General features: G+C 48.8%; 4 protein-coding genes across 16 annotated transcripts in view; 1 reads left to right on the top strand and 3 right to left on the bottom strand.

Moving 5' to 3' along the window:
• Positions 1–5,170: 5,170 nt before the first annotated feature.
• Positions 5,171–8,642, bottom strand: LOC120685674 (ADP-ribosylation factor-like protein 5). Its single transcript, XM_039967728.1, has 2 exons — positions 8,113–8,642; positions 5,171–5,725 (listed from the first exon to the last, which is right to left on the bottom strand). Exons 1-2 carry the CDS (start codon positions 8,302–8,304, stop codon positions 5,363–5,365), a joined length of 555 nt encoding a protein of 184 aa, XP_039823662.1. The 5' UTR covers positions 8,305–8,642; the 3' UTR covers positions 5,171–5,362.
• A 2,115-nt stretch (positions 8,643–10,757) lies between these two features.
• LOC120685758 (protein RNA-directed DNA methylation 3-like) lies at positions 10,758–14,891 on the top strand. The gene is made up of 4 exons (XM_039967843.1): positions 10,758–11,378; positions 13,019–13,665; positions 13,877–14,073; positions 14,206–14,891. The coding sequence occupies exons 1-4, from the start codon at positions 10,823–10,825 to the stop codon at positions 14,582–14,584; spliced, it is 1,779 nt and encodes a 592-aa protein (XP_039823777.1). The 5' UTR covers positions 10,758–10,822; the 3' UTR covers positions 14,585–14,891.
• Positions 14,892–15,349: 458 nt separating this feature from the next.
• LOC120685078 (protein Rf1, mitochondrial-like) lies at positions 15,350–18,189 on the bottom strand. Its single transcript, XM_039966920.1, has one exon. The coding sequence runs from the start codon at positions 18,187–18,189 to the stop codon at positions 15,766–15,768; it is 2,424 nt and encodes an 807-aa protein (XP_039822854.1). The 3' UTR covers positions 15,350–15,765.
• A 352-nt stretch (positions 18,190–18,541) lies between these two features.
• LOC120684372 (probable inactive protein kinase At3g63330) overlaps positions 18,542–23,885 on the bottom strand; it is a 29,984-nt gene continuing 24,640 nt past the window's right edge. For 7 of the 13 annotated variants that reach the window (XM_039966236.1, XM_039966235.1, XM_039966234.1 and 4 more), the window contains 4 exons: positions 23,661–23,736; positions 19,324–19,406; positions 19,171–19,225; positions 18,584–19,003 (listed from right to left, as the gene is read on the bottom strand). In XM_039966236.1, the coding sequence (XP_039822170.1) occupies positions 18,944–19,003; positions 19,171–19,225; positions 19,324–19,406; positions 23,661–23,736 (274 nt within the window). In that variant the 3' untranslated portion in view covers positions 18,584–18,943. Of the gene's footprint in view, positions 19,004–19,170; positions 19,226–19,323; positions 19,407–19,430; positions 19,595–22,437; positions 22,726–22,828; positions 22,933–23,654; positions 23,737–23,885 lie in introns of those variants that run through there. The other 6 variants (XR_005679268.1, XM_039966233.1, XR_005679264.1 and 3 more) reach the window with 5 other exon arrangements.

Here is a 23,885-nt window from a genome sequence, read left to right as displayed (position 1 = left end):
CGTAACCGTTGCCAGTTGCGACGAAATCGAGGCTCCCGAACCGAAGCATCGTGCCCGCCGGGAGCGGGCGTGGCTCGTTCGCCATCCAGGGAACAAGAGAGAATGAAGACAAGACGTCACGCAGCGCGTTATCCCCTACCTGGCGGGCCAACTGTCGGTGTCCAGACCCGGCGGTCCGGCACCAACTAGTAAGATGCTGCGTGGTTCCCCTCCCTGGATGGCTGATGCAAGAGGCAACACAGTAACGCGCAGGTTTATCCTGGTTCCGGCCTCGGGGCAGTACGTCCAGCAGGGGTGCGCGAGGGTGCTGTATTATCTTGCATCGGGGGTGCCTGTAGTGGGGGGTACAGGCGAGGCGAGAGAGGGAGGGAAGCTCCCAAGTCTCTGCTAAGTGATTGAGGCGAGTGCCAATATCGTGCTCCGGAGAGCGGGTGTGTGTGAGAGAGCGAGAGGAGATGGAGAAGATAGAGTCCGCGCCCCCCTTTTATAGACATAAGGAGGGGCGGAGTACATGTACGGGAGGGGGAAGGAGTCGTCGTCTTCTCCCCGAATCGAGGGTGCACAACAGATTCCTACTGTAGAAAGTACACTGTGTCGCACTGGAGGGTGAGGCGCCGGGCGTGGCGGTTGTCCTGGGCGATGTCCTGAGCTTGCGGAGATCGCGCTGGCGTCTTTGTGATTCCTGCAGGCGTCATGGCGGTTACTGTGGAGGGTACCATCCTCTGTGCTCGACGTGGCGGCATCTCGAGGGTCCTGCAGGCGGGGGTCTTACTCCGGTCGAGGCCCGGGCCATGTTCGAGGGTCGCGCCCACGTCGATTGAGGGTTCTGCAGTGGGGAAAGTACGAGGGGAGTACGGGGAGTTGGCAGCACAGTGGTGATAACAGTGCCAGGCACATCTTGCACAGGGCGCCGCAGGCTCCTACAGTGGCGCTACAGTGCGGGGATGACTGAGCAGTGACCGGAGTTGGCAGATGGGATTTCGGTCGCCACTGCTGTGCAGCATGGCGGCCTGACGCCGTCTGACCCGAGTGTTGCGGTGGAGTTGTTGGCATTTAATGCCTCCGTACGATGGGCGTGTGAGCAAATGGTCACTAGTCCTTTCTGCCGAGGCATGGCCTCGAGCAAAGCAGAGTTGATCTACTCTCCCAAGGGTAGGTTCGCTACCCTCGAGCGAGGCGGAGTTAGTTTGCTTTCCCGAGGGTAGGTTCGCTACCCTCGAGCGAAGCGGAGGTGCAGTGTGTGTTGGCATTTCTTAGCGTCATCACTAGGAGTGGTTAGTTCCTAGCAACGGCACCTCGAAGATGTCGTGTGGTATGTCTTAATGTTTACAGAAGGATCCGCAAGCGCACGGATATACCGTTGTAGCATTTCACCTGGATGTATTGAGGGTATCGTTATTTATATTTTCCCAAGGGATGGCTAGGTTGTGTAAAGTGTATTTACTTAGTTACATAACCATGACACGTATGAGCAAGATGAAGACCACTGACTATACAGGGGTAAGTGATAAATGATAAGGATAATCAGGGGTAATGTGACACACACAGAACAGCCAACTCTCATGAATAAAGAATAAACAAGCAATCCTAAGGTTAGTGGGAGCGTAGACAAAGATTCCTGTTATACTAATCATGTTAGCAGATAAGTTATGTTAGCTGCGTTGCTTAGAGCTGCAGGTGCCGGGAAATTAGGGACATCGGGGAGAATGACCTGCACTGGAGAACATCCAGTCCCGTTTCATCTTTGCATGAACTCCTATACAGTACCCGAACGTCGGGGAGTACACTAACCGAGAAGCAGCTTCTCGGCGGACCGACAGGGCTGTCACCACCTGTGGTCTACCCCAGTCACACCGTGGAGCACCGTCATATCCAAAGGATCCCGCATACCCGGGCACCATGCCCGCATATGAGGTCACTACCCTAGCACCCTCGAGTCCCCCACCCTTCGGATGGACAGGTAAGATGCTAAGGCAAGCCCGAAAGCACAACGAACCGATATCCTTACCCAGATCATCTGATCTAAGCATGCAACTACTATAACTTGGATAAACATTGATCAAGGCTAAGCAAGCTACGAACATAGCAAGATAACCAAGAACGAACTCTGAATGATTAGCATAAAGAAAGTCGGAATACAAAGCCATACCAGAGGCCGAGGATTGCTCGCCGACCCCGATGACGACTGGATTCGCTAAGAGATGAAGTACTAGCCTAGCTCCACTACCCTAAGGAGTACAAGTCACAAGAGAGTGTAGAGAGAGAGGTTTCCAAGTGGTGTGTGTTGAGAGAGTGGTGGGAGGCCCCTTTTATAGCTTGAGAGGTCGGTTCCCGCCATCTCTTCGTATGGAAACATGCCAAACCACTATTGAGAGGATAGGATTAGTCTTCCCGCCAAAACTCAGCGAGAAAAACTTCCATAGGGGGTCGGCCAACCCCCCCTTGGCGCCACTGGCCACCACCAACCTTTGCTGGTTCACTGCTCTATGGGTCCTGATGTCAGATGGTCGGTGCCGGGGCTTGGTTGGTCGGTTTGGTCTAGTTTGTGGGCCTCCTTTGCTCATGTTACGCAGAACATGATCGTCTGTGACTTCTATCTGCGTATTCGTCGTGTTTTCGTCTTATTCCGGACTTGTGCTCCTGAAATTATAAATTCTCGAAAACAACTGTGGAGCTAGGTTAGTGATACAAATATGCGAGTAAGAGGTATAGTTTTCCTTCTTAAATGAGTATAGTTGACGGTCATATTTCACACTTAACAACCGTCAATAGTGTACTATCAAGGGTTCCGGTGGGGGAGCCTCGAGCGAAGCGGAGATTGCTCCGCTGGTTCGAGGGGGGTTCGAATGGGCTGTACTGTGGAGCTGAGCCATGGGCCGAGCGACGATTGGGCCTCTTTGAGTCCTTTCCTTTCCTTCAGATCAGAAGGAGACGCAAGCCTTCGTGGGCCTGATTGTTTAACACATGTTTTACGCTTTGAGGGCGATTTGGTCCCCTGGTTAGGGTGCCCCTGATCACGGTACCCGACAGTACTTGGCAGCAAATCCTACGTAATAAGTACTTAGGGAATAAACCTTTAGTACAAGCAAGTCCAATGGAAGAGTGGGGATTCACATTTCTGGGCAAGCCTAATGAAGGTCAAAGCAAACTTATTAAAATTCGGCACCTTCATCATTAAGGATGGGGTCTCAGATAAGATTTTGGGAAGACGCATGGTTAGGTAATAGATCCCTTCGCGAACAATACCCACAACTTTATAACATTGTTCGCAAAAAACAGGATACGGTGGCTGAGGTAGTGAGTTCAGGTACCCCCAATCTATCTTGGCGAAGAGATCTAATTGGCAGCAAATTAGTAATGTGGAATAATCTTACTGCACGCCTATTTAACATTACACTTAATCACGAACGGAATGAATTCTAATGGAATCTGGACCAGGCAGGTGCTTTTACAGTAAAATCACATTACCTTAGACTAATACGTCAGAACATCCCAAATACAAACAAAAAGATATGGAAACTTAAAATCCTAAAATCCCACTCAAGATCAAGAGTTTTCTATGGTACCTAAAACGGGGAATCATACTTACAAAAGACAACCTAACAAGACGTAATTGGCAAGGGAGCCAACAATGCTGCTTTTGTCATGAAGATGAGACAATACAACATCTTTTCTTTGATTGCCGCTTTACACGGTTGGTATAGGTCTTGGTCTACGCCGCTTGGGGTTTGCCTAAACCAAGTAGTGTATCTAATATATTTGGAAACTGGTTGAATGGTATACCAAAAGTTTACCAACCACTTGTCCTTGTAGGTGCTACAACCCTCTGCTGGTTTGTTTGGCGTTGCAGAAATGCGGTGGTTTTTTATAATAAAAAACATTCTTTCTTGCAGGTTATTTTCACGACTACACATTGGCTACGAATATGAGCTATCCTACAACGGCCTTCTTCGCAGGACATCCTTGTGGCGGCGTCGCATTTTTTGGCCCAGGTGGCCAAGGACTTTTTTGCTCGGGCGCATGAGTGGCAGTCTAGTCTTAGAATTGACAGCTATTAGTGTGCTTGGATTCATTGATTCATTCCAAAATTTTTGTAGGGTTGTGTGTCATTAGGGCAGAGGCCGGGAACATTTCAAAACGATGTATCACCTCGATGTATCAAACTTGAAATTAATAGTCTCTTTTCTTAAAAAAAGGACTGTAGCTTGCTATCCAGATTTAGGGCGATTAGTTTCTGGGCCTGATTTCTCTGTTACAGAAAGGATAAATACCAAGATTTCACTGTGGTTTGCAATTTTTGACATCGTGGTGGGCATAAATATATATGCACATTTGATAACTCAGGGTAACAGTGATGTCAAATGATATATCAGTTTGAATGCTGGTTTAGAATGCGCGCTTCCACGCTGTTTTCGCCTAAAAATATTGAACGGTTCATCCATCATTTTAGGAGCTTCTAACCTCCATGACCATGCTGACTCTAAACTCTTCTGTATTGAGCACAAGGGAAGTAACAAGTTCACGTAACCAGACCTAGTAGCTAAACTACCACTCATTAACCCCGGCTCTCACGTTATATTGCTTGGTTAAATTCTGCTCGATGGCAGTAACACAAATTTCAACGTTGTAATCCAACAATCAACTACTAGGACACGCTTCATTCTTCCAAAATGGTGACATCCTATCAGAACAGACTGCCGGTGCGTCATAATTAAGCGTACAATTTGCAAGGCCCTTTTGGCCCTCATTCGTACACAGATGCATCAACCTTCAATCTGCAGTTGCTTCAAACGCAAACAAAATACTCGTTACCACCCATATCCAGCAGCCAGGCCAATCATTCGGCGATCCCTGCTTCTGTTGTGCTTGCTGACGGACGATTCTAGCCACGCAAGGATAACCACTTGCAGCGACCTCCTCGTGTCGCACCAGATGGAACAGACGAGGGGCAACGTTGACATTTGACAACCTTCCTCCAGGTGAGGTGCCAGTTGAGCGTGCAGCATACCAGAAAACAATAAGTATGTGTTTCAAGTCAGCTGCAATTTCACCTTGAAAGGCTTTTTTTTAATCTCTTTGACCACTAAATTTATATCATTGTAAACCTGAATCGATTCATGATTCATGAAGCTCTCAGAGACTCGGACTGGAAGTGTTTGCACAACAAGAATCAGATAAAATCTCATATTTGACACCGTGCAAATTTGCTCCTTTCAATTTTTATATTCAGATTGGTTGGAATACAGACACAGTTTTCATGCAGCCTTGCAACATAAACAAAACAAACACTAAAGGCGGCGGCAGTAAGAACAAACCCATCCTGCCACCTTCAATAAATCCATGGAAACACAGTCAATCCGCGTCAGCTTGCTGTCGCCTTGCCAGTGACTTTCTGGGCGATCCAACCCAGGCCGTCGTACAGGCCCTCACCGGTGATGGCGCACGAGGCCTGGATGTGCCAGTCATGGTTCTTTATGCTGTGGAGGGAGAGGGCATCGGTGATCTCGGCGGGGGACATGGCGTCCTTGAGGTCCTGCTTGTTCGCGAACACGAGAACCACTGCACCCTCCAGATCTGCGTGTTGGAGCAACCGGAAGAGCTCGTCCTTGATGATGTTGATCCGAGCGCGGTCGGTGCTGTCAATTACTATGATGACAGCATGAGTTCCTCGGTAGTATGTTGCCCATGAAGTTCGTAGGCTCTCTTGTCCACCTAGATCCCACACCTGGCGCATTCAAGCATAATGTTAGTACTAACAATGCATTCACAAACCAAAAAAAGTATTGGGTCATGGGTCATTCTCCAGCTAAGGATGCAATCATTTGGACACCACCCTAATATGGAAATACAATTCCTATAATAGGCAAAGCACTGGAAAAATGAGCTTGTTTCCAAGTGAAACATTGTATAGGCCGCTAGCAGATTCGCACACAATGCTAGTACTCGTAACATTGATATTGCTAAGAGACAAAAGGTAAAGATATGTTCGACCTCCAGCATGAAAAAAAAAGAGATGTTGATACTACATAAGTAACATGATAAACATCGCCACTCACAAAATCACACAACTTGCAGCAAAATATATCTTTCCATGAGGCAAGTGTATACTGTACACAAGTCCTGTCCCAAGCATATTTAAATTGCAGGATTCTATGGCATCTTCTTTTAGCAACTGCCCAAAAGGCCAAAACAGACGTTTTTGTTTCCTTCAAGAAAGCACTAAGTAAATGATTGTCTCCATTACAAAGTGCAAATACTACCCATCAAGTGGTACTTTGGTATGAGTTGTCAAATGTCCGGGAATCAACAACAACAACATAGCCTTTTTTCCCCAAGTAAGTTGGGGTAGGCTAGAGATGAAACCCGAAAGAAATAAGTTCAAGGTTCAGGCACATTGATAGCTAGTCTCCAAGCGCTCCTATCCAAAGCTATCTCTTTAGAGATATCCCAATCCTTAAGGTCTCTCTTAACCGACTCATCCCACATCAGTTTAGGTCTACCTCTACCCCTCTTTACATTATCGACCTGCTCAAAAACCCCATTACGCACCGGCGCCTCAGGAGGCCTTCGTTGGACATGTCCAAACCATCTCAGCCGATGCTGGGTAAGTTTTTCCTCAATTGGTGCCACCCCGACCCTATCCCGAATAACTTCGTTCCGGACTCTATCCCTCCTTGTGTGCCCGCAAAACCACCGCAACATCCGCATCTCTGCTACACTCAGTTGCTGGACATGTCGCCTTTTTGTAGGCCAACATTCAGCACCGTATAACATCGCCGGACGAATTGCTGTCCTATAGAATTTGCCTTTTAGCTTTTGTGGCACCCTCTTGTCACAAAGGATGCCAGAAGCTTGCCGCCATTTCAACCAACCAGCTGAAATTCTATGCCTAACATCTTCATCAATGTCGCCATACTTTTGTAGCACCGATCCTAAATACCGAAAGGTATCCTTCTGGACCACCACTTGCCCATCTAGACTAACATCTCCCCCCTCATACCTAGTCGCTTTGGTATGAGTTATCAAATGTCCGGGAATCAATTCTTTTAATTTATTTTTGCACTCAAGCAGTCAACAGAATAAATTCTCCAATTAAAAGTATGATTACAGAAATCACAATTTTGTTAGCAGTTTTAGCACAGGCCACCAAAGAGTTATGATACACATTTTTGTCAAAGGAAACTAAAACTTCTGGAGAGTAACCTGAGGACTCAAAATTTCTAAAGCAAGCATGGGGTAAAATTCTATTTTTTTTCTCCTTTGTGATACAGTTCAATTGATTGCTAGAGCACACTGTACAAGGAAGATCAGTTTAACATTTCAGATTGAACTGTTCTTTACCCAGAGCTGTATCCCCTCCCCTGGAAATAGCAGAACTATTCAAAGCCCATAAACCTCAAAGATGGAGGCTGAATGAGTACAACAACAACAACAACAACAACAAAGAGATTAAATCCACTAGTTAAGAACTTGAGGTTGAACTCACTACATTGAGTTACCCAACCAAATATGTCATGATTATATTCATTTCTTTGGGTACCATATTATGTGTTAGTGAAACAAGAAAGAGCTTTCTACTTGAGCCAGGACAGAAACTAGAAACCAAGTTGGAATTCCCACAACTAAACAGAGAAACACCGTTGCTCTTTGTGTATACCTCCTGGCCATCACAGTGGATTAAAAGGTGAACTAAATTGTTTCCAGAGAACAGATCATATACTCATAACCACTCGATACAAAGTGTTGGATCCATTCTGTATTCACCACGGGCATCATAACGACACACAAGCTAAGCAGATCCCAGGTACTGCATTATTCATCCTACACGATGAATAATCTCCCTGCAGTTCAGAAAAGCTCAATCTTCCTAGGAATTGTACATACAGGGAAGTAATATTAATAAAAAAGGCGCAAAATTTCACCTTTCCCCTCGACCTGTAGAGCATAGATCTTAGGAAGCCTAACGGACAAACGCGCCTCCGGCTCTACCGCGTCGCTCGATCCGGCGGCGACCGTGGCGCGGAGCAAGCTAGCCGCGCAGCGAATCCCCAGCCTAATATCCGTGCTCTGTGGCCCGGACGGGGGAGCAAGGGAGGAGGGAGGGAAGCTGACCTCGAAGCGCAGGTTCTTGAAGACGACCTCCTCGACGTTGCTGCCGATGGTGGGCGCGGCGGTGACGGCCTCGCCGAGGTGGAGCTTGTAGAGCGTGGTGGTCTTGCCCGCGTTGTCGAGCCCCACCACGACGAGCTTGTACTCCCGCGCCGGGAACATCAGGAACCACACGCGCGACATCCACGCGCCCATCCTGGCTCGCCCTCCTTCTCCGGCCCCTCCCGCGCGCCGGGGCAAATCTGAATCTTGCGCTCGCGCCGGCGGCCGGTCGGATGCTGGGTGGATCGTGTGCTCGGGGGCCGGATCGATCGGCGATCGATCAATCTCTCGGGGGTGTGTGGATCGGAGGAGGAGACATGCGTCGCCGGGGAAGGAGGAGGTGGAGGAAGGAATCGATGGACGCGTCGTCGCCTGCCGGACAAGCGGTTGGAAGGATGGGGATATTCGTGCTCCGCCCGTGACACGAAGGTTCCTAGGTTCGTCCGTCGGTCGCTGGGAGGGGGAAGAGCGCGTGCTGCCGGGCCGGGCCGGGCCGGTGTCCATCTCTTCTTTTCTTCTCTTTCTTCCTCTTTAGATTTAGAGAATTATTACTGCTTTCATTTTTTTTCAACGTTCAGCTTATTTCAGTTTATTTTTTTTTCACAAAACACTATTGAATCAGCTGAAAATAACTAACTTTTTACCAACCAGACGGAATACGTAGATAGAAGCAGCCTCTGTGGCTCAGCCAATAAAGTAATTTGTGCTTTGGACCTCCAAATGGTAAATAAATCATCCATGTTGATATGTTGAATGTGGGCTTAGATCCCCAGAAAATCCTCTTGACTTGCTTTGTCGTGTGAGTTTTTCTCTTGTAACATTTTGATCGCGGTGTAACACACTGGCTGCATCTTGTGGAGAATGGGATAAAGACCTCTGATGGGGAAGGTATAGACTTGTACTTTCCCACATCAGGCACACTGAATATTTTTGGAATCTGTTCTAGCAAACAACTGCCACAGATAGGCTTTTACATGATCTTATATTCATTCAGCATATGGGATTCTCTGCTTTCGGTATGACTTTCCTGTTGCTGATTTGATAAATCAATGCTGGAAAGATATATATGTAGTGACCTAGGAAAATATGTTGGTGGAGCTTATATTATTCTAGGATCATCTCTTTTCTTTTTAATATAACAGGTAACTCTTCTGCCGCTTCATTTCAATATATTCTGGGCTCATTGCCACATGAGAAATGAGAGAGATTTTGAACTAGGAGGCATCTACGGAGAGAGCACTCTCCCTTTAACCGTCGAGCGAGAGCCCCCTTCTTCCCCTTATCCATTCCTCCTCCCCGCCCCTCCTCTCGCGAAAAAAAAACCAATCGTCTTCCTCCACTCGCCCAATCCGCGCTGCCGTCCGCTGTCCTACCCTGCCCCGTCCCGCCCTCCGCCACCCTCCGCCCCCGCCGGCGAGGACCGCCCTCTCCTCCCCCCTCCCCTCCCCTCCCCCCTCCTCCTCCTTCTTCTCCACCCGCGCACCTCCGCCCCCGCCGCCACCATCCTCCGCCTCGCCGGCGTCATCCCCGACGCCGGCGAGGACCGCCCTCCTCTATCCCCTCCCATCCCTTTCCCCCTTTCTCTCTTCCTCCTTCGCCCGTGCGCCTCCGCCCCCGCCGCCGACACCGCCCATCGGTTGTCCACCACCACCCCGGCCAGCGGAGCCATCGCCGCCGGCCTCGCCGCCCACAACCCGCCTCCTCCACCGGTCCGGCCGCCGCCCACGGCCATCCCTCTAAGGCCGCCGGCTATGGAGCAACCCCAACCCCAGAAACCCAAAAACCCTAACTCCGCCGGCCTCCGCCGCCACCCGTGGCCGGCGGCGACCCCGCCGCCGACCGCCCCGCCCACCTCCCGCCCGTCGCCGGAGAAGAAAGTGAAGTTACTCTCTCTCCTATGGTTTTAGAAGTAACAAAAGGCTCTCGATTTAGCCTTAGATCGAGAGGGCTCTCGATGTAGCATCTGGGTTTGAACTATGGTAGAGGTTCACCTACTTCTATGGGAGTTAATCATATGAGAGAATTAATTGTTTATGATTCTCTATGATTAACTTATAATTATAAATAGATCCTGTGCGAAAAATGAATAAAAAATATTTTTTCCAGCTCTTAGACTCTTAGTCTATTTTATAGAACCGTTTCACTGAATTAGCATAGAATGATTTTTTTTTTTGAAAAATAGTTTGGCAGAACTTCTATATTCAGCTTAGAAGTTGCTCTGTAAGTTTTGCCAAATAAGATCATACACAACCTGATTCTTCCCATTTCAACCTAATTTTTTTTTGCGTTTTCATTTGAACTGCTCCGTACAGGGGACATGGAGAAACAAATGATAAAGGAAAAACGAATCCTACACCGGATTAGTAGAAGACAAGAAGGCCAGAGGTCAGCTTCAAGAAGAACCATGAAAAGGTCATCAAGAACCAGGCAGCCCGGCCCATCTGGGCAATTCCAGTGGTCCAGAGCTTCCTTCACCTGGATGTGATGACACGTGGGACGCCGCGACACGCACCACAGCCTCCTCCACTTGCTCAGCTCCACGTCAGCAGCGACCGGGCCCACGCCCCGCTCCCTTTTCTTCCCCTCCACACTCTTCTGCTCCTCGGCCTCCTCAGTCCCCACCACCGCCCGAGGTACACTCCTTGACGACTCGGAGCCTGAGCCCGAGACAATGGCGGCATCCCACGCCGCATCCGTGTCCCCGGCCGCCGCCCCGCGCCTCTCCCTGCTCCTCGGCCGCCGCCGCAATGCCCGCGTCCGCGCGGCCGCCTCCGCCGGCGGCGGCGCCGGCGGGGGCTCGTACCTGGACATGTGGAGGAAGGCGGTGGAGCGGGAGCGGCGGTCGGCGGAGCTCGCGCGCAGGCTCCAGTCGCCCGCCCCCGCCGAGGCGGAGGCGGCCGTTGCCCCGCCGGTCGAGGTCGTGGAGAGGCGGACGGCCCGGTTCGAGGACCTGCTGCGGGTGCCGCGGGAGGAGCGCGACCGCGTGCAGCGCCGCCAGGTCATCGACCGCGCCGCGGCCGCGCTCGCCGCCGCGCGAGCCGTGCTCAAGGAGCCGCCTCCCGCCCCGGCCCCGGCCCCGGCCTCGTCGCCGCCGCCGTCCCCGCCCCCGACACCGCCGCAGAGGGCGGAGAGTGCCAAGGTGGGATCGGCTGGGGGCAGCGCCGCGAAGGGATCGGATCGGGGCTCCACGACGTCGGCGCCGGCGCCGGTGTCGCAGTCGGGGGAAGGTACTGGTTTCCACTGGGTGCACGTGAGATGGTTTAAAGATCACTCCTTTTACTCGTCGTTATCCATTTTAGCTGACTACGCGTAAAAGGTGCTTCCTTTTTAATGTCAGCGTGGTATAGAGTGCAAAGAAATCATGAGTTGCTAATAAGGGTGCTCTATTAAGCATTATATATTGGATAAATCACGACTGCATTATATGGTATAAATCTTTTGAGGAAAAAAAATGGTAACTGGAATAGGCAAAATGAGTGATCTTTTTTGTCCATTGATTCCACACGTACTTCTGAACCTTGAGGCACATTAGTTCATTGGTTGACGGACCTAGAGAGATGAATGGAACTTTGGAGTATTGTCTGTTAGCAAGTGTTATAAATGAAGTCAAAGTTGAAATCAAATGATCTTGCTGTGTGTCGGTATGTGTATGAGTGGATATAATAACTATATTTGAAACTGAAGAATCTTGATGATTGTTGGTATGCATATAAGTGGATAAGGCTTGCCTATTAGTAAGCAGTACGAATGAAATCAATGTTGAAACTGAGTGATGTTGCTGGGTGTTGTTATGCGTATGGGTGGATGACTTGAGCTGAAACTGGAGAATCTTGATGACTGTCACTATGCATGGGATCTTGATGATTGTCACTATGCATGGGATCTTGATGATTGTCGCTATGCATATAATGGATGAAAATTCTTGCAGCAGTTGGAATATCCTGTCGTTTTCCTCGATTATAGGGCTACAATAGCATGCAGATGCTAGGGATCTGTATTTTGTTTTGTGCCATACTTGCCAAATTTAATAGTGCGCTTACACTGTTACAGTTCGTTACCTCTAGGTGAAGCAACTTTTTATGAAACATGGCTGCTCTTTTTTATTTTATTTTCTCTGAGACAATTTTTCTTGAACTATGTTTGTTTTTGTCAATGCAATGCCAAGTTCTTGATTATTTCAGATTATTTTTAGTGCACTGGCAAGCAGATATAGCTGCCTAGAAGTACTTCTAACTAACCAGAACAGTACTGCTTGGTATTCCTATCTATATATAGAAAGTTGAGACCCTTTAGACAATTTTGGTATCAAATATGATTTTTCTTTTTCTTTTTTCAAATCACTTGTGGCTACTGTATCAAGTAAATAAACTCCAAGTAATGCTAACTGCTAACTAACCAATACAACACCTGTTAGTCCTCTATATATATATAGCAAAATTGTTAGTCTTATCTTTCTTACATCCAGACTAGCTATCAATGTGCCTGAACTTGAACTTATTTCTTTCGGGTTTCATCTCTAGCCTACCCCAACTTGCTTGGGAAAAAAGGCTATGTTGTTGTTGTTGTATCTTTCTTACATCCAGCATGAGAAATTTGCCCATAATTATGTACTTTCCTCTGAAGGATGATTTGGATTGAAAATATTTATACTACTGATATACTACTTAGAAATCCCCCTCATAGGTTTTGTGCACTTGCAAGGCATTTCTAGTTGCAAATCGCATCAAAATTGTCCTGTTTGTTCAACATGAAGGTTATCTTTTGTCTTATGCAGTATGCTTAGCGGTAACATTTTACTTACTGCAATAACATCGAACTCCTTACATTGTAAGCTTTCATTCTGAGATCAGCAATCTGTTCCATTCAGTACCAGAATCTGGGGGTTCATCTTCTTACAAGCAGGAAAGTTCCAAGCTTGGTACTCCAGGTCCAGATTTCTGGTCTTGGTTACCACCAGTGCGAGATAGCAGTAAACCTAGCGAAAGCGGTATTGGTTTGAAGCCGTCCAAGAAAGTGGATCCTGTTTCCCGTCAGCCTGATCTGTTGGAAAAGGAACAGTCCGCGGACTATTTATCACTCCCTTTTGAAACCGCCTTCTCTGAGAAGAAGGAAGATCGATCTCTTCCTCCCTTCCAGTCATTTGCTGAGCCTGAGAATGTGGATTCCAAGGCTGATCTAGCTGCCGATGCAAAGGAGACATTTGAAGAACAGTTCTCGAAGAATGCAGCTGAGGCAGCTAGAGCTCTTAGTGAAAGTGATGGTAAATCAACCCATGGGATACGTCCTGATGGTTCAATGTGGTGGAAGGAAACAGGTGTAGAACAAAGGCCTGATGGTGTAGTTTGCAAGTGGACCGTTCTTAGAGGAGTCAGTGCTGACGGTGCTGTTGAATGGGAAGACAAGTATTGGGAGGCTTCAGACCGGTTTGATCATAAAGAATTGGGTTCTGAGAAGTCGGGGCGTGATGCTGCAGGCAATGTTTGGCGGGAATACTGGAAGGAGTCAATGTGGCAGGTAAATTGCTGTCATATTTGGTAGAACTATCTGTTCACTGTATGCAAAATATTCAATTTATTTTATAAAGTATTTGCAGTATGTCAATTAATGTCTGCTAGGATTATCTGGCTTGAGATATCCACATGTGACTCGGGACAACTAAAGTAAATTGTAGTGAGTATACACATTACCAGAACATGATTGAGTATTTTATTTTGATTTGTTGCAGGATTACACCTGTGGGGTTATGCATATGGAGAAGACTGCAGATAAGTGGGGACAAAATGGGAAAGGGGAGCAGTGGCAAGAGCAATGGTTTGAGCATTATGATTCAACTGGTAAAGCTGAAAAATGGGCTGATAAATGGTGCAGCTTGGATCCAAATACACCACTGGATGTTGGGCATGCTCATGTTTGGCATGAAAGGTAAAGAGCTTTCACTCGTATCATGATTTATACCACTTTCAGGAACAACAAATTTCAGTGTTTTGTGCATCATGTTCATACTATGAGTTGCATGCTCAAATAAAAATCCACCAACCCTCCTCTGCACTACAGGTGGGGCGAGACGTACGACGGCAGCGGTGGAAGCACCAAGTACACTGACAAGTGGGCTGAGCGGTCAGAGGGCGATGGGTGGTCCAAGTGGGGCGACAAGTGGGATGAGCACTTTGACCCGAACGGCCATGGAATCAAGCAGGGGGAGACATGGTGGGCGGGCAAGTATGGGGACCGGTGGAACCGCACCTGGGGTGAGCAGCACAACGGATCTGGATGGGTGCATAAGTACGGGCGCAGCAGCGGCGGCGAGCACTGGGACACACATGTCCCTCAGGAGACATGGTACGAGCGGTTTCCGCATTTCGGGTTCTACCACTGCTTTGAGAACTCGGTGCAGCTCCGGTCGGTGAAGAGGCAGACACCGCCCCGGAAATGAAGTCTGAAGGGTTAGTACTATAGTAGTAGTAGTAGATATTCAGAGACATTTCAGTCTATGGCATAATCTGAGTAGGTGGCTACTCATCTAGCTCACGTCCATCTCAAATTTTTGTTGTGCTGAAGAGGTCATCATGGTTGTACAATAACATGGCTGGTTTTAGCTCATGTGCTGTTGTGACAGAGTGAGAGTCGGAATGCTGATGCCTGAACTGAGTATTCAGATAGACACGGATAGATAAATAGAAGTTTCATGTACTTAATACGAAACAAGTATCTTTGTTTTTTTTCCTCAACTTTTTGCCTAAGGAGATTATGCTGTCAAATTTTGTACCCTAAGGTAGCTTATAGTGTCTAGAACTGTTTCCCATATCTATACTCCAATGTCATCACCTTCTTCTGAAAACATCATTCACCATCAAGGCTTCTCCCCAAAATCTCAAAGACTCGTGATCTCCCAAACAGATTATTTTCTGCATCAGCAGCAGTTCTGAAGATGCCATGTGCTACTTTGAATGTGTTTGGCCGGTCATGAAACTGAGATATGTTGTAGTACGTTCAGGCTATTATCCCCTGATCAGGAACGGCCCCAGGAATCAGTGTTGACCATCAAAGTTCTTGGTGCAGATTCCGGCTGACCCCTTGGAGCCAAGTCACAGCTATGGCTCAATGAGGACGCTGAACAGAACTTATCTGCCTGAATCTTCTCTTGCTGCTTCAGCCTGACCAGCTGAATGTGAACCTAATTCCCTTCAGTGCTGGTGCATTTTTTTTTTGCCATGTTCGCCATCAATCATGTCCTCATCGAACCCACTGCATGATGAATAGATCAGTTCCCAGCTTAAATTATAGGAATCACATCAAGGATCAAGAGGTCCAGATCATATATTTTATCACCATGAGTGCAGGGTATCTCCACAAACAAACAACAAAATGCAGAGGCTTAAGTGCTGCCAGTTAATTTGTAAACTGATTCTGCTGTAAAGCTTAAAGATAATTTTACCTGGAGATAAACACTTAACTGCACCAACACAAAAACATTCCTCTAGAAAGAAACAAATGGGACAACAGAACATCATAAGTAAATTAGAGCATGGGACATGAATAATTACTTCAACCAATTAACATATCCCATTGAGATGTATCAGCATTGTTGAGAATTTGATTCATCGAACACAACATTCATTTCTTGACATCCACAAGAAAATGATACTTTTTAGGCAGGGACATCATTTGGTGCTGATACTCCTCCCTTGAGAAAACTGATATTAGAAAGGAAGTAGTGGATGCCTCAAGTGAGAAGTTCATCTCATCAATTTTGGAGAGGTAAGCCCCAGCCCTCATTATCTCACCTCTATGCAACAGCCTCCTAACAAGAGAATTTAACATATATGAGTCTGGAGCGCATCCACTCTTTTCCATTGCTAAAAATAGATTGCCGGACTCTTCTAGCAACCCTTCTTTTATGAGATTTTGTATCATTACGCAATAGGTCCCAACATTTGGAACTAAACCATGGGCAGAGATAGCAGCGAACATATCTATAGCATCTTCCTTTCTGCCAGTTTTTAGCAAAGCATCAATCATAATGTTGAAGGTAATGATGTCAAGTTGAAAACCCTTAGAACATAGACTCTGAAATATTTTAAATGCCTCATCAACACATTTATTTTTGCAAAGACCATTCAGAATTACGTTGTACGTGTAAAGGTTGAGCTGTATTCCACTATTGACCATATTGAGATAGAGTTCTTTTGCTTCAGAAAACTTCCCAGACTGAAATAAACTATGAAGTACAATGCTGTAAGTGACAATTTCAGGCTTAACTTCATTGCTTAACATTACTCTGAATAGTCTAACTGCATCACCTGTCCTGCCAGCTCTACAATAGCCATGAAGCAAAGTATTATAAGAAACGACATTTGGTTTCAAGCCAACTCGGACCATATCATCAAGTAACTTCATAAATTCCTTCATCCTACCAGCTAAGCAGTAGCCATCTATTAATGTATTAAACGAGATAACATCAGGCCTCACACCTACACGTACCATCAAGTCAAGGAGACTCTGAGCTTCCGCAACCCGTCCTCTATTGCAAAGGTCATGCATTATTTTGGTGAAGATCGTGGCATTGGGATGGATCCCTTGATTCAGCATTTCAGAAAATAATTCGTCAGCCTTGTCCCATTTGTCAATAGTGCACAGTCCATAAACTAGTGAGCTAAAAACAACGATACCAGGAGTCATCCCTTCATAGATCATCTGATTGAATTTAAGCACAGCCTCATCCACTCTTCCCAACTTGCAAAGTGCATCTATAATTGCTCCATAGCTAACTACATCAGGACTCAACCCTTGCTGTCTCATTTGGACAAATATATGCATTGCCTCATCTATCATACCACCATTAGCATATGCCCAGAGAACTATGTTAAAGGTATAATGATCAGGTGAAATATCATTTCCTGCCATCAAATCCAAGAGACCATGCATATCAGAAAGAGCTCCTTTGGTAGCATACTCATTAAGCAGAGTATTATATGTAGTTACATTAGGTTTTGTTCCCTTTTCAATCATAGAATCAAAAATCTTTCTAGACTCTGTGCATCTTCCACTCTTGCAATGATAATCCAGTAGCAAACTACAAGTGACAACATCTGGTTTATGACCATGTGCGGACACTTCTTTGAGCATTCGAACCACCTCTTTCCCTTGTCCTGAAGAGCAATATCCATGGATTAGACAATTATATGTCTGATTGTCTGGCTTGACGCCTTTGTGAATCATCTGCTGAAGGATGCCCTCGGCCTTGTCAACCGCTTGAGCTTTGCACAGGCCGTCAATGACTATGATGTAGGTCACAACAGTCGGCAAAATCCCCCTATCATCCATTTCACAAAATAGGTTGTAAGCTCTGTCCACATGGCCATCTCTAAATAAGCCATTGATGACGGTGTTGTACGACACAACATTTGGTGGGCAGCTACCACCTCCATCATCTGCCATCATGTGGAGCAGCTCAAGTGCCTCCTCAGCTCTCCTTTCATTGCAGAAACCCTTGAGGATTATGCTGTATGAAAATACATCCGGCGTGCAGCCAAACTCAGTCATTCGTCGGAGCAACACGTCCATTGCCTCGCGCATCCTCTTCCGGTCACAGAGACCTTTGAGAAGCGGACTGATGACTGTGGCATCCACCCTAAAACCCGTCTTAATGACGAGACCAAAGGTGGCGAAACTGAGATCAAGGCAGCCCATGCTACAGAAGCTGCAGATGATGATGTTGTAGGTGTGCAGGTCGGGAGCTACAGCTACCTTATTTGGGGAGGCACGGGCACGGACCATCCGGTTGAAGAGGGAGACGACGAGCGCAGAGGTTGAGGAGCTCCTTCCCTGGGCGCGAGAGACGGCGGTGAGGAGCTGGTTGAAGGCGCGAACCGAGGCGGGACTGGCGACCAGGAAGCGGCCAGTAATGATGCGCTCCAGCTCCAAGCATCGGTCGTGCGCGCGTCGGGACATGCCGACGGACGGGGCAGTGGGCACAGCGGCTAGCGGCCCGGCGGAGAGACGGACCGGCGGCCCTGCATCGGCCTCCGGGTCGCGCATGGTGGCTCGATTGGTGGGGGCGGCGGAGCAGCGCGTGCGGCGGCCGGCGGAGAGACGGACCGGCGGCCCTGCATCGGCCTCCGGGTCAGGCGTGGTGGCTCGATTGGTGGGGGCGGCGGAGCAGCGCGTGCTGCGGCGTGGAGTGGGCGAGTGCTGCGACGTGACCAGCAGAGGCGGCGTTGAGGAACGGAAACAGAGTGCAGAAGCAGAAAGAGATGGACTCTGAACTTGATCGGCTTCCGTTGCCATTGATTGTTGGCTGAGATGAACTGGATCTCATCGTCTCACATGTTTCTCAGATTTCAAAAAATGCATTCAATTTTTGGTTCTCGTGTGCTTGTCATGTAAGTTGTGACCCAGCAAAGAACCCTTTTTTCACTTTGAATTCAGCAGATGAGATCGAGTAGCATCATCATAATACTATTTGCAGCATCACTAGATTCAACTGATCTTATATATGGCCTCAGTTACCAAAGGGCATTTTTGGTTGGTACTCTTCAGCAGCTACTCACACAACCGCTTCTCTTCCTTTGCAACTCTATATGACTACATCTATCTACGTTGCTGGTTATACACGTGTTTTCACACATGCTCCTATGCTCTGTTTCATATCAAACTTTTACAACGCCAGATGGCGCACTCAGGCTGATATCTACAAACATTTCACATATTTTGCTGATCAGACGCACCAAATGGATGATCCGACCTGCGTTATTGATTCATTAGCTGGTTAGTTGTTTTCGTCGCCTCTGCATTATGGTGGCTCCTGGAAATAAGGATGATTTAGTGCTTCATCAACACTGAGGCGGTCCTCCTGCAAAAAAAAAGTGATGGAACAGGATCACATCAAGGAAAAGGTAACCAAATAATAACATAGGATTGAGCACCATGTAACTATTCCCCTATTTAGCTACCATTATTATCTTTCTAATCGCAAGCCTGTTTAAAAGAATTTCACAGAGTGGGTTTCACGAAACTTACAGGATGCCACACCAGTAGCTGGCGTGCAAGTCGCAATGCCCATAAATTAGGAAAGCTGGAAGACATTAGCAGCATTGGGACTACTTAGATAAGAAAACGGTAGTCTAAATATTCTTGGATGATGAAAAATGTGGGCGAGAGAAAAAAGCATACCCGATTTTAAGAGGATCTCTGATCTTCACTTGATGTGCAAATGATTCTTCAGAGCATTTCCACGAAGCCAACCCAAATTGACCCTTAAATAGAGTAACAGAAAGCCATAATCAGTTAGCGTGTAACCTCCCGGGAGCTTCAGCTATAGTAACTAATAATGACACAAATGCAAATGCAATGGGTTATGTTTCCTTCCTTCCTGGGATACTGTTTAGTGTAAGGATAGCAGCGCCCATTTCTTATACACCTTTACATGTTAGAGTCCTATGAACTGCAATGCGTGAATAAAACAGAGAGCTAGAGAATTGCCTGGTATTCCTTTATGAGTAAAATGCACCGGGGGTCCTTAAACTAGTCGACCTGTTCTGTTTAGGTCCATGAACTTCGAAAATGCATTTTTAGGTCCACAATCTATTCAAGTGTGTCACTTGAGGTCCAAAACACCTCTGACCAGCGTTGACTGCCTACATAGACCGCCACGTCGGATCCAACGTAGCCACAAGTCGCCACGCGTGCCTCCACCCCTTGCGCCTCCTTCTCTGCAGCAGCCGCCAGCTCCCCCTTGCCTGCAGCGCCGCCGGCCCCTGCACGCCACGCGCGAGGCCACCCCGTGCATGCCCCTGTGCTGGCCGGCTGCGGGGCGCTGGCCGGCCGCCCGGCCGCACGTCGTTGCCCGCCGGCGCACCACTGTCAGGCCGCCATTCCTCCGCTCGGCCGGGGCAGCTCGCGTCGCCCCTGCCTTGCCTGCGCGGGCCCTGCGCGCACGCCACTGGGCCGCCGCCGCCGCTCAGTCGCTTGGCCGCCGCTTCTGGTGCCCCTGTGCGCGCCCTCATGGCCGCCGCACGGTCGCCGGCTGCTCGGCCGCAGGCTCGCCCACGCTGCCACCCCCGACTCGCCTGCGCACGGCCGCCATCCAGCCTGCACGCCGTCTTCACACCGCCGTCAATGCCGCGACCGAGAATTTGAGGACCCCGGCCGCCGCGCCCCTGCAATAGAAGGGGGAGGAGCAGGACCTGCCGCCATCATCCCTGGGAGGAGCCCTGTCCGCGCCACCTGGAGGTGCTGCCGCCCTCACCACGCCGCCTGCGGGGCCGTGCGCCGCTGCTGGCGCCTTGACCTGCCGCCAGCAAGCGGCGAGGTGGCAAGACAGGCGAGCAGGGGCAGGGATGGCGCGCGCATGGCCCGTGTGGGGGTGCGGCGAGCCTCCCCGGCCGGGCGTAGGACGGGTAGCGGCGGAGAGGAGGCGGCCCGATGGAGGACGGTGGCGGCGGGCGGAGCTTCAACGCCGGAAGGTTTGCACGACGAGGCCAAGGGCCGGGTGAGGGCTCAAATAGGTAGAGGGGAGGGAGGAGGAGCCGTGGGTGCGAGGAATCGATGAATGGCTCACCGAAGAGGACGAATCGATGGTGGCCGGCGTCGGGGAAGGAGCTCGTGGCGGCGCGCGCAGGAGAGCAGCGCACGGTGTCCGCGTGGGAGGCACACGGAGCAGGGCCTGGCCGCCTAGCGGCGCGAGCCAGGAGGCGCGCGAGGAGAAGGCCTGAGAGCGGTGGCCAGGGCGCGGCGTGGAGGAGCGAGAGCGGCGCGGGCCTGCTGCAGGGGAGCGGCGTGCGCAAGGAGCAGGGGAGGCACGCGCGAAACCAGGCGGCGGCCAGGCGGGCCGGCACCGGACCGGCACGTGCCGCACGTCGCGTGGGGAGAGAGGAGAGGAGGGGGGAGCTGGGGTTCGCCAGAGGGGAGCTGGGCAGGACGCCGGCGTAGCAGCGAGCAACTCAGCAGGGCGGCGAGGCACGCGTGGCGACTTGTGGCCACGTTGGATCCGACGTGGCGGTCCACGTAGGCAGTGAACGCTGGTCAGAGGTGTTTTGGACCTCAAGTGACACACTTGAATAGATCGTGGACCTAAAAATGCATTTTCGAAGTTCATGGACCTAAACAGAATAGGTCGACTAGTTTAAGGACCCCCAGTGCATTTTACTCTTCCTTTATTTAAAAAAACTAGGGCGAATCCAAGAGTACGTCGCTAATTAAGCCATATTGTTAGTGATTTAAATATTCGGTACAGGCATGACCCTTTCCAGCCCTATCTGGCCTTGTGGAGTCCAGGCCATCTAGTCTGGATATGAGGAATTTCGATATTTGACATCGAATACACAGGCCTCACCTCTTTTGACATTAAATTTTCAAGCCTTTCAAAATATGACACTGGACGTGCGAATTCTTTCGAAACGAGGGATTCCGGCTCTTTTTCTTGATTTCGCGAATTTTGTTAATGTTTTTCTTTTCCTAGGCACATGAAATACCCATTTCACCCTGATCGGATTGGATTGATCTGCAGTCTCCTTCTTCTCTCCCCTGCTCACGTCTGCCTTAATCTTAATCCGTTCTCTGCCGTGTTCTTTCTCTCTCTCTCTTCTCCATGCCCTCTCTTCTCTCGCGGAGCAACCAGGACCGGTGCTGCCGGAGCGCCGCCGCCCGCCGCCCGCTGCGACCCCCGCCCGCCGAGCCCGCTGCTGGAGCACCCCCTGCCGCTGCAGGTTCTTGCCGCCCGCCGTCTGCTGGAGCACCCCCTGCCACTGCAGGCCATGCCGCACAAATCGAGCTCCGGGGGGAGGGGGGATCATGCGGCCATGGCCGTTGCCATCTTCCTCTGCGGCACGGCGTTCGTGACCAGCAACTCAAGGTGTGCCTCGATTGCTAACAAAAGAAAAATGTGACCATTAATAATGCCCTGCAACCACATCTCTACAGGATGGGGTACGCCTTCTCCAGGGACCGCCCGCCTGCCCGCCGGCGCAGGCGCCGGTGCTCCTGCAACTGGCGGTCTGGCAGCCAACTGGGGGCGGCGACGAGTAAGCCTGCAGGCCTACAAGGGTGGTAGGATGAACGAGATGAACCGGAGATATAGAGAGATAGAGCATGGGAGAGAAGGATTCGATCTGGATCAGGGGTAAAATGGGGATTTCATGTGCTTAGGAAAATGAAATCATTAACAAAAATCGTGAAATTGAGAAAAAGAGCCGAAATCCCTCGTTTTGAAAGAATTCGCCCGCCCAGTGTCATATTTTGAAAGGCTTGCGAATTTAATGTCAAAAGAAGTGAGGCGTGCGTATTCGATGTCAAATATCGAAATTCCTCTCTGGATATAATCAATGTTGTAGCCCCATTTAGCATTCAGCTGGCGGTTCATCTCTTCCCTTGAGAGGAACGTTGATTGCACATCACTAGGATTCATGGTATGGTGCCTTGGGTACACCTAGTCACCCAAGGCGTAACTAAACCCTTGTTGCGTCATGGGTACGCCTTGTCGCCTAGACGGCTTCTTAAGAGCACTGCTGGGATTTGTGGCTGCACCGCTGCCACCCCCATCGATGGCACGTCCTACTATGCCCATACCTCCCACCGCTGAATGCAGTGATAGATCACAGTTTAGAGCCCTTCTTTAGTTTCAGGTGCATAACTAAAATTGTGCTAAAAAAATTGAGTCCTGAACATTCAAAGCACCTACAGATGATGTAGCTCATAGTGATGGTACCTAGCAGATCCCTTAATATCCTCCCTTCACCACATCATGGGTGTTTACAGAAGATCCCAGAGACTCGCTCGGAAAGGCTGTTGTACCAAACATTATTACTTAACTTGCAGATCTCCATATGCAAATCATATTATTTTACATGTGAAACTTTGTATCACTAAATGTTGATTGGAAGTAACACTACACATCATTTAGCATGCCTTTTTATGAAAGACCAGATGATTCCTCATTATCCACAAGTTGCAATGGACAGTAGGACTACGGAAAATTCACGTGAGAGTTTGCCATGCAACAAGGGCAGCGGTGGCACAGCCCCACCCTGCAGCTACGGCTTGCCATGCCTGTGATGCCTTCCTCCACACCTCTTCGCAGACGTGCTGCCAACCGTGGAGTGTGGGGTGGGATGCAGATTTCAGCGAGATTAGCCGCAGGACCCAATGAGACAAATATGAATCCATAGATATGGCGATGTGCGGATGCACGGAGCAGGCCGAAAGGCCAACGTTGCCAGAATCAGCTGATGCTCGCATCACTTTGGATGACCTTGCCTGGGCTAGGGTTGGAATAGCCAGGCCCGGGCAGGTACTGAACATTAAAATATTTAACGAAATTGCTTAATTATTTAAGTTTGCTTCAGGATTTGTGCCGTCTTTATAAACAAGAGTATCCAAGCACTTTACAAGAAACAAGGCAACAATTTACTCATTTATCTCCCATTTTTTTAAAAAAGAAGCATAGAGGCTGTACAGGATCATATCGGTCCAACTAAAGGTTGATTAGCAGATAATGGGGTTTCAGTACTGACCTGTTCTGAGCTTCCACTGCCATGTTGCGTTGAAATCCCTGGGACTAAAATACATAACTCCATGTATGACCTCAACCTAACATGAGAACAGAAAAGGAATGTTATGCCAATCATTTTACTCAAGAAGATGATTATTCATGGCTCTACCACTAAACTGATGGTTTGAGAGGGGGCCAAAACCAGAAATGCTACATTATGTCAATGTCGCATATCAACAAAGTGAAA

Source organism: Panicum virgatum, chromosome 8N, assembly GCF_016808335.1.
Source record: "Panicum virgatum strain AP13 chromosome 8N, P.virgatum_v5, whole genome shotgun sequence".
In the NCBI taxonomy this organism is placed as follows: domain Eukaryota; kingdom Viridiplantae; phylum Streptophyta; class Magnoliopsida; order Poales; family Poaceae; genus Panicum; species Panicum virgatum.
Note: the sequence above shows the minus strand (reverse complement) of the source record. Positions and strands in the feature narration are given on the sequence as shown.

What these genes read in the sequence shown, in the direction of transcription:
- LOC120685674 (XM_039967728.1), bottom strand. Translation starts at nt 8,304, where the DNA reads ATGGGCGCGTGGATGTCGCGCGTGTGGTTCCTGATGTTCCCGGCGCGG. An exon ending in TCAAGAACCTGCGCTTCGAG is followed by an intron (nt 5,726 to 8,112) that starts GTCAGCTTCCCT and finishes TGAATGCGCCAG; the next exon opens with GTGTGGGATCTAGGTGGACA.
- LOC120685758 (XM_039967843.1), top strand. Translation starts at nt 10,823, where the DNA reads ATGGCGGCATCCCACGCCGCATCCGTGTCCCCGGCCGCCGCCCCGCGC. An exon ending in GGTGTCGCAGTCGGGGGAAG is followed by an intron (nt 11,379 to 13,018) that starts GTACTGGTTTCC and finishes TGTTCCATTCAG; the next exon opens with TACCAGAATCTGGGGGTTCA. An exon ending in GCTCATGTTTGGCATGAAAG is followed by an intron (nt 14,074 to 14,205) that starts GTAAAGAGCTTT and finishes TCTGCACTACAG; the next exon opens with GTGGGGCGAGACGTACGACG.
- LOC120685078 (XM_039966920.1), bottom strand. Translation starts at nt 18,189, where the DNA reads ATGCGCGACCCGGAGGCCGATGCAGGGCCGCCGGTCCGTCTCTCCGCC.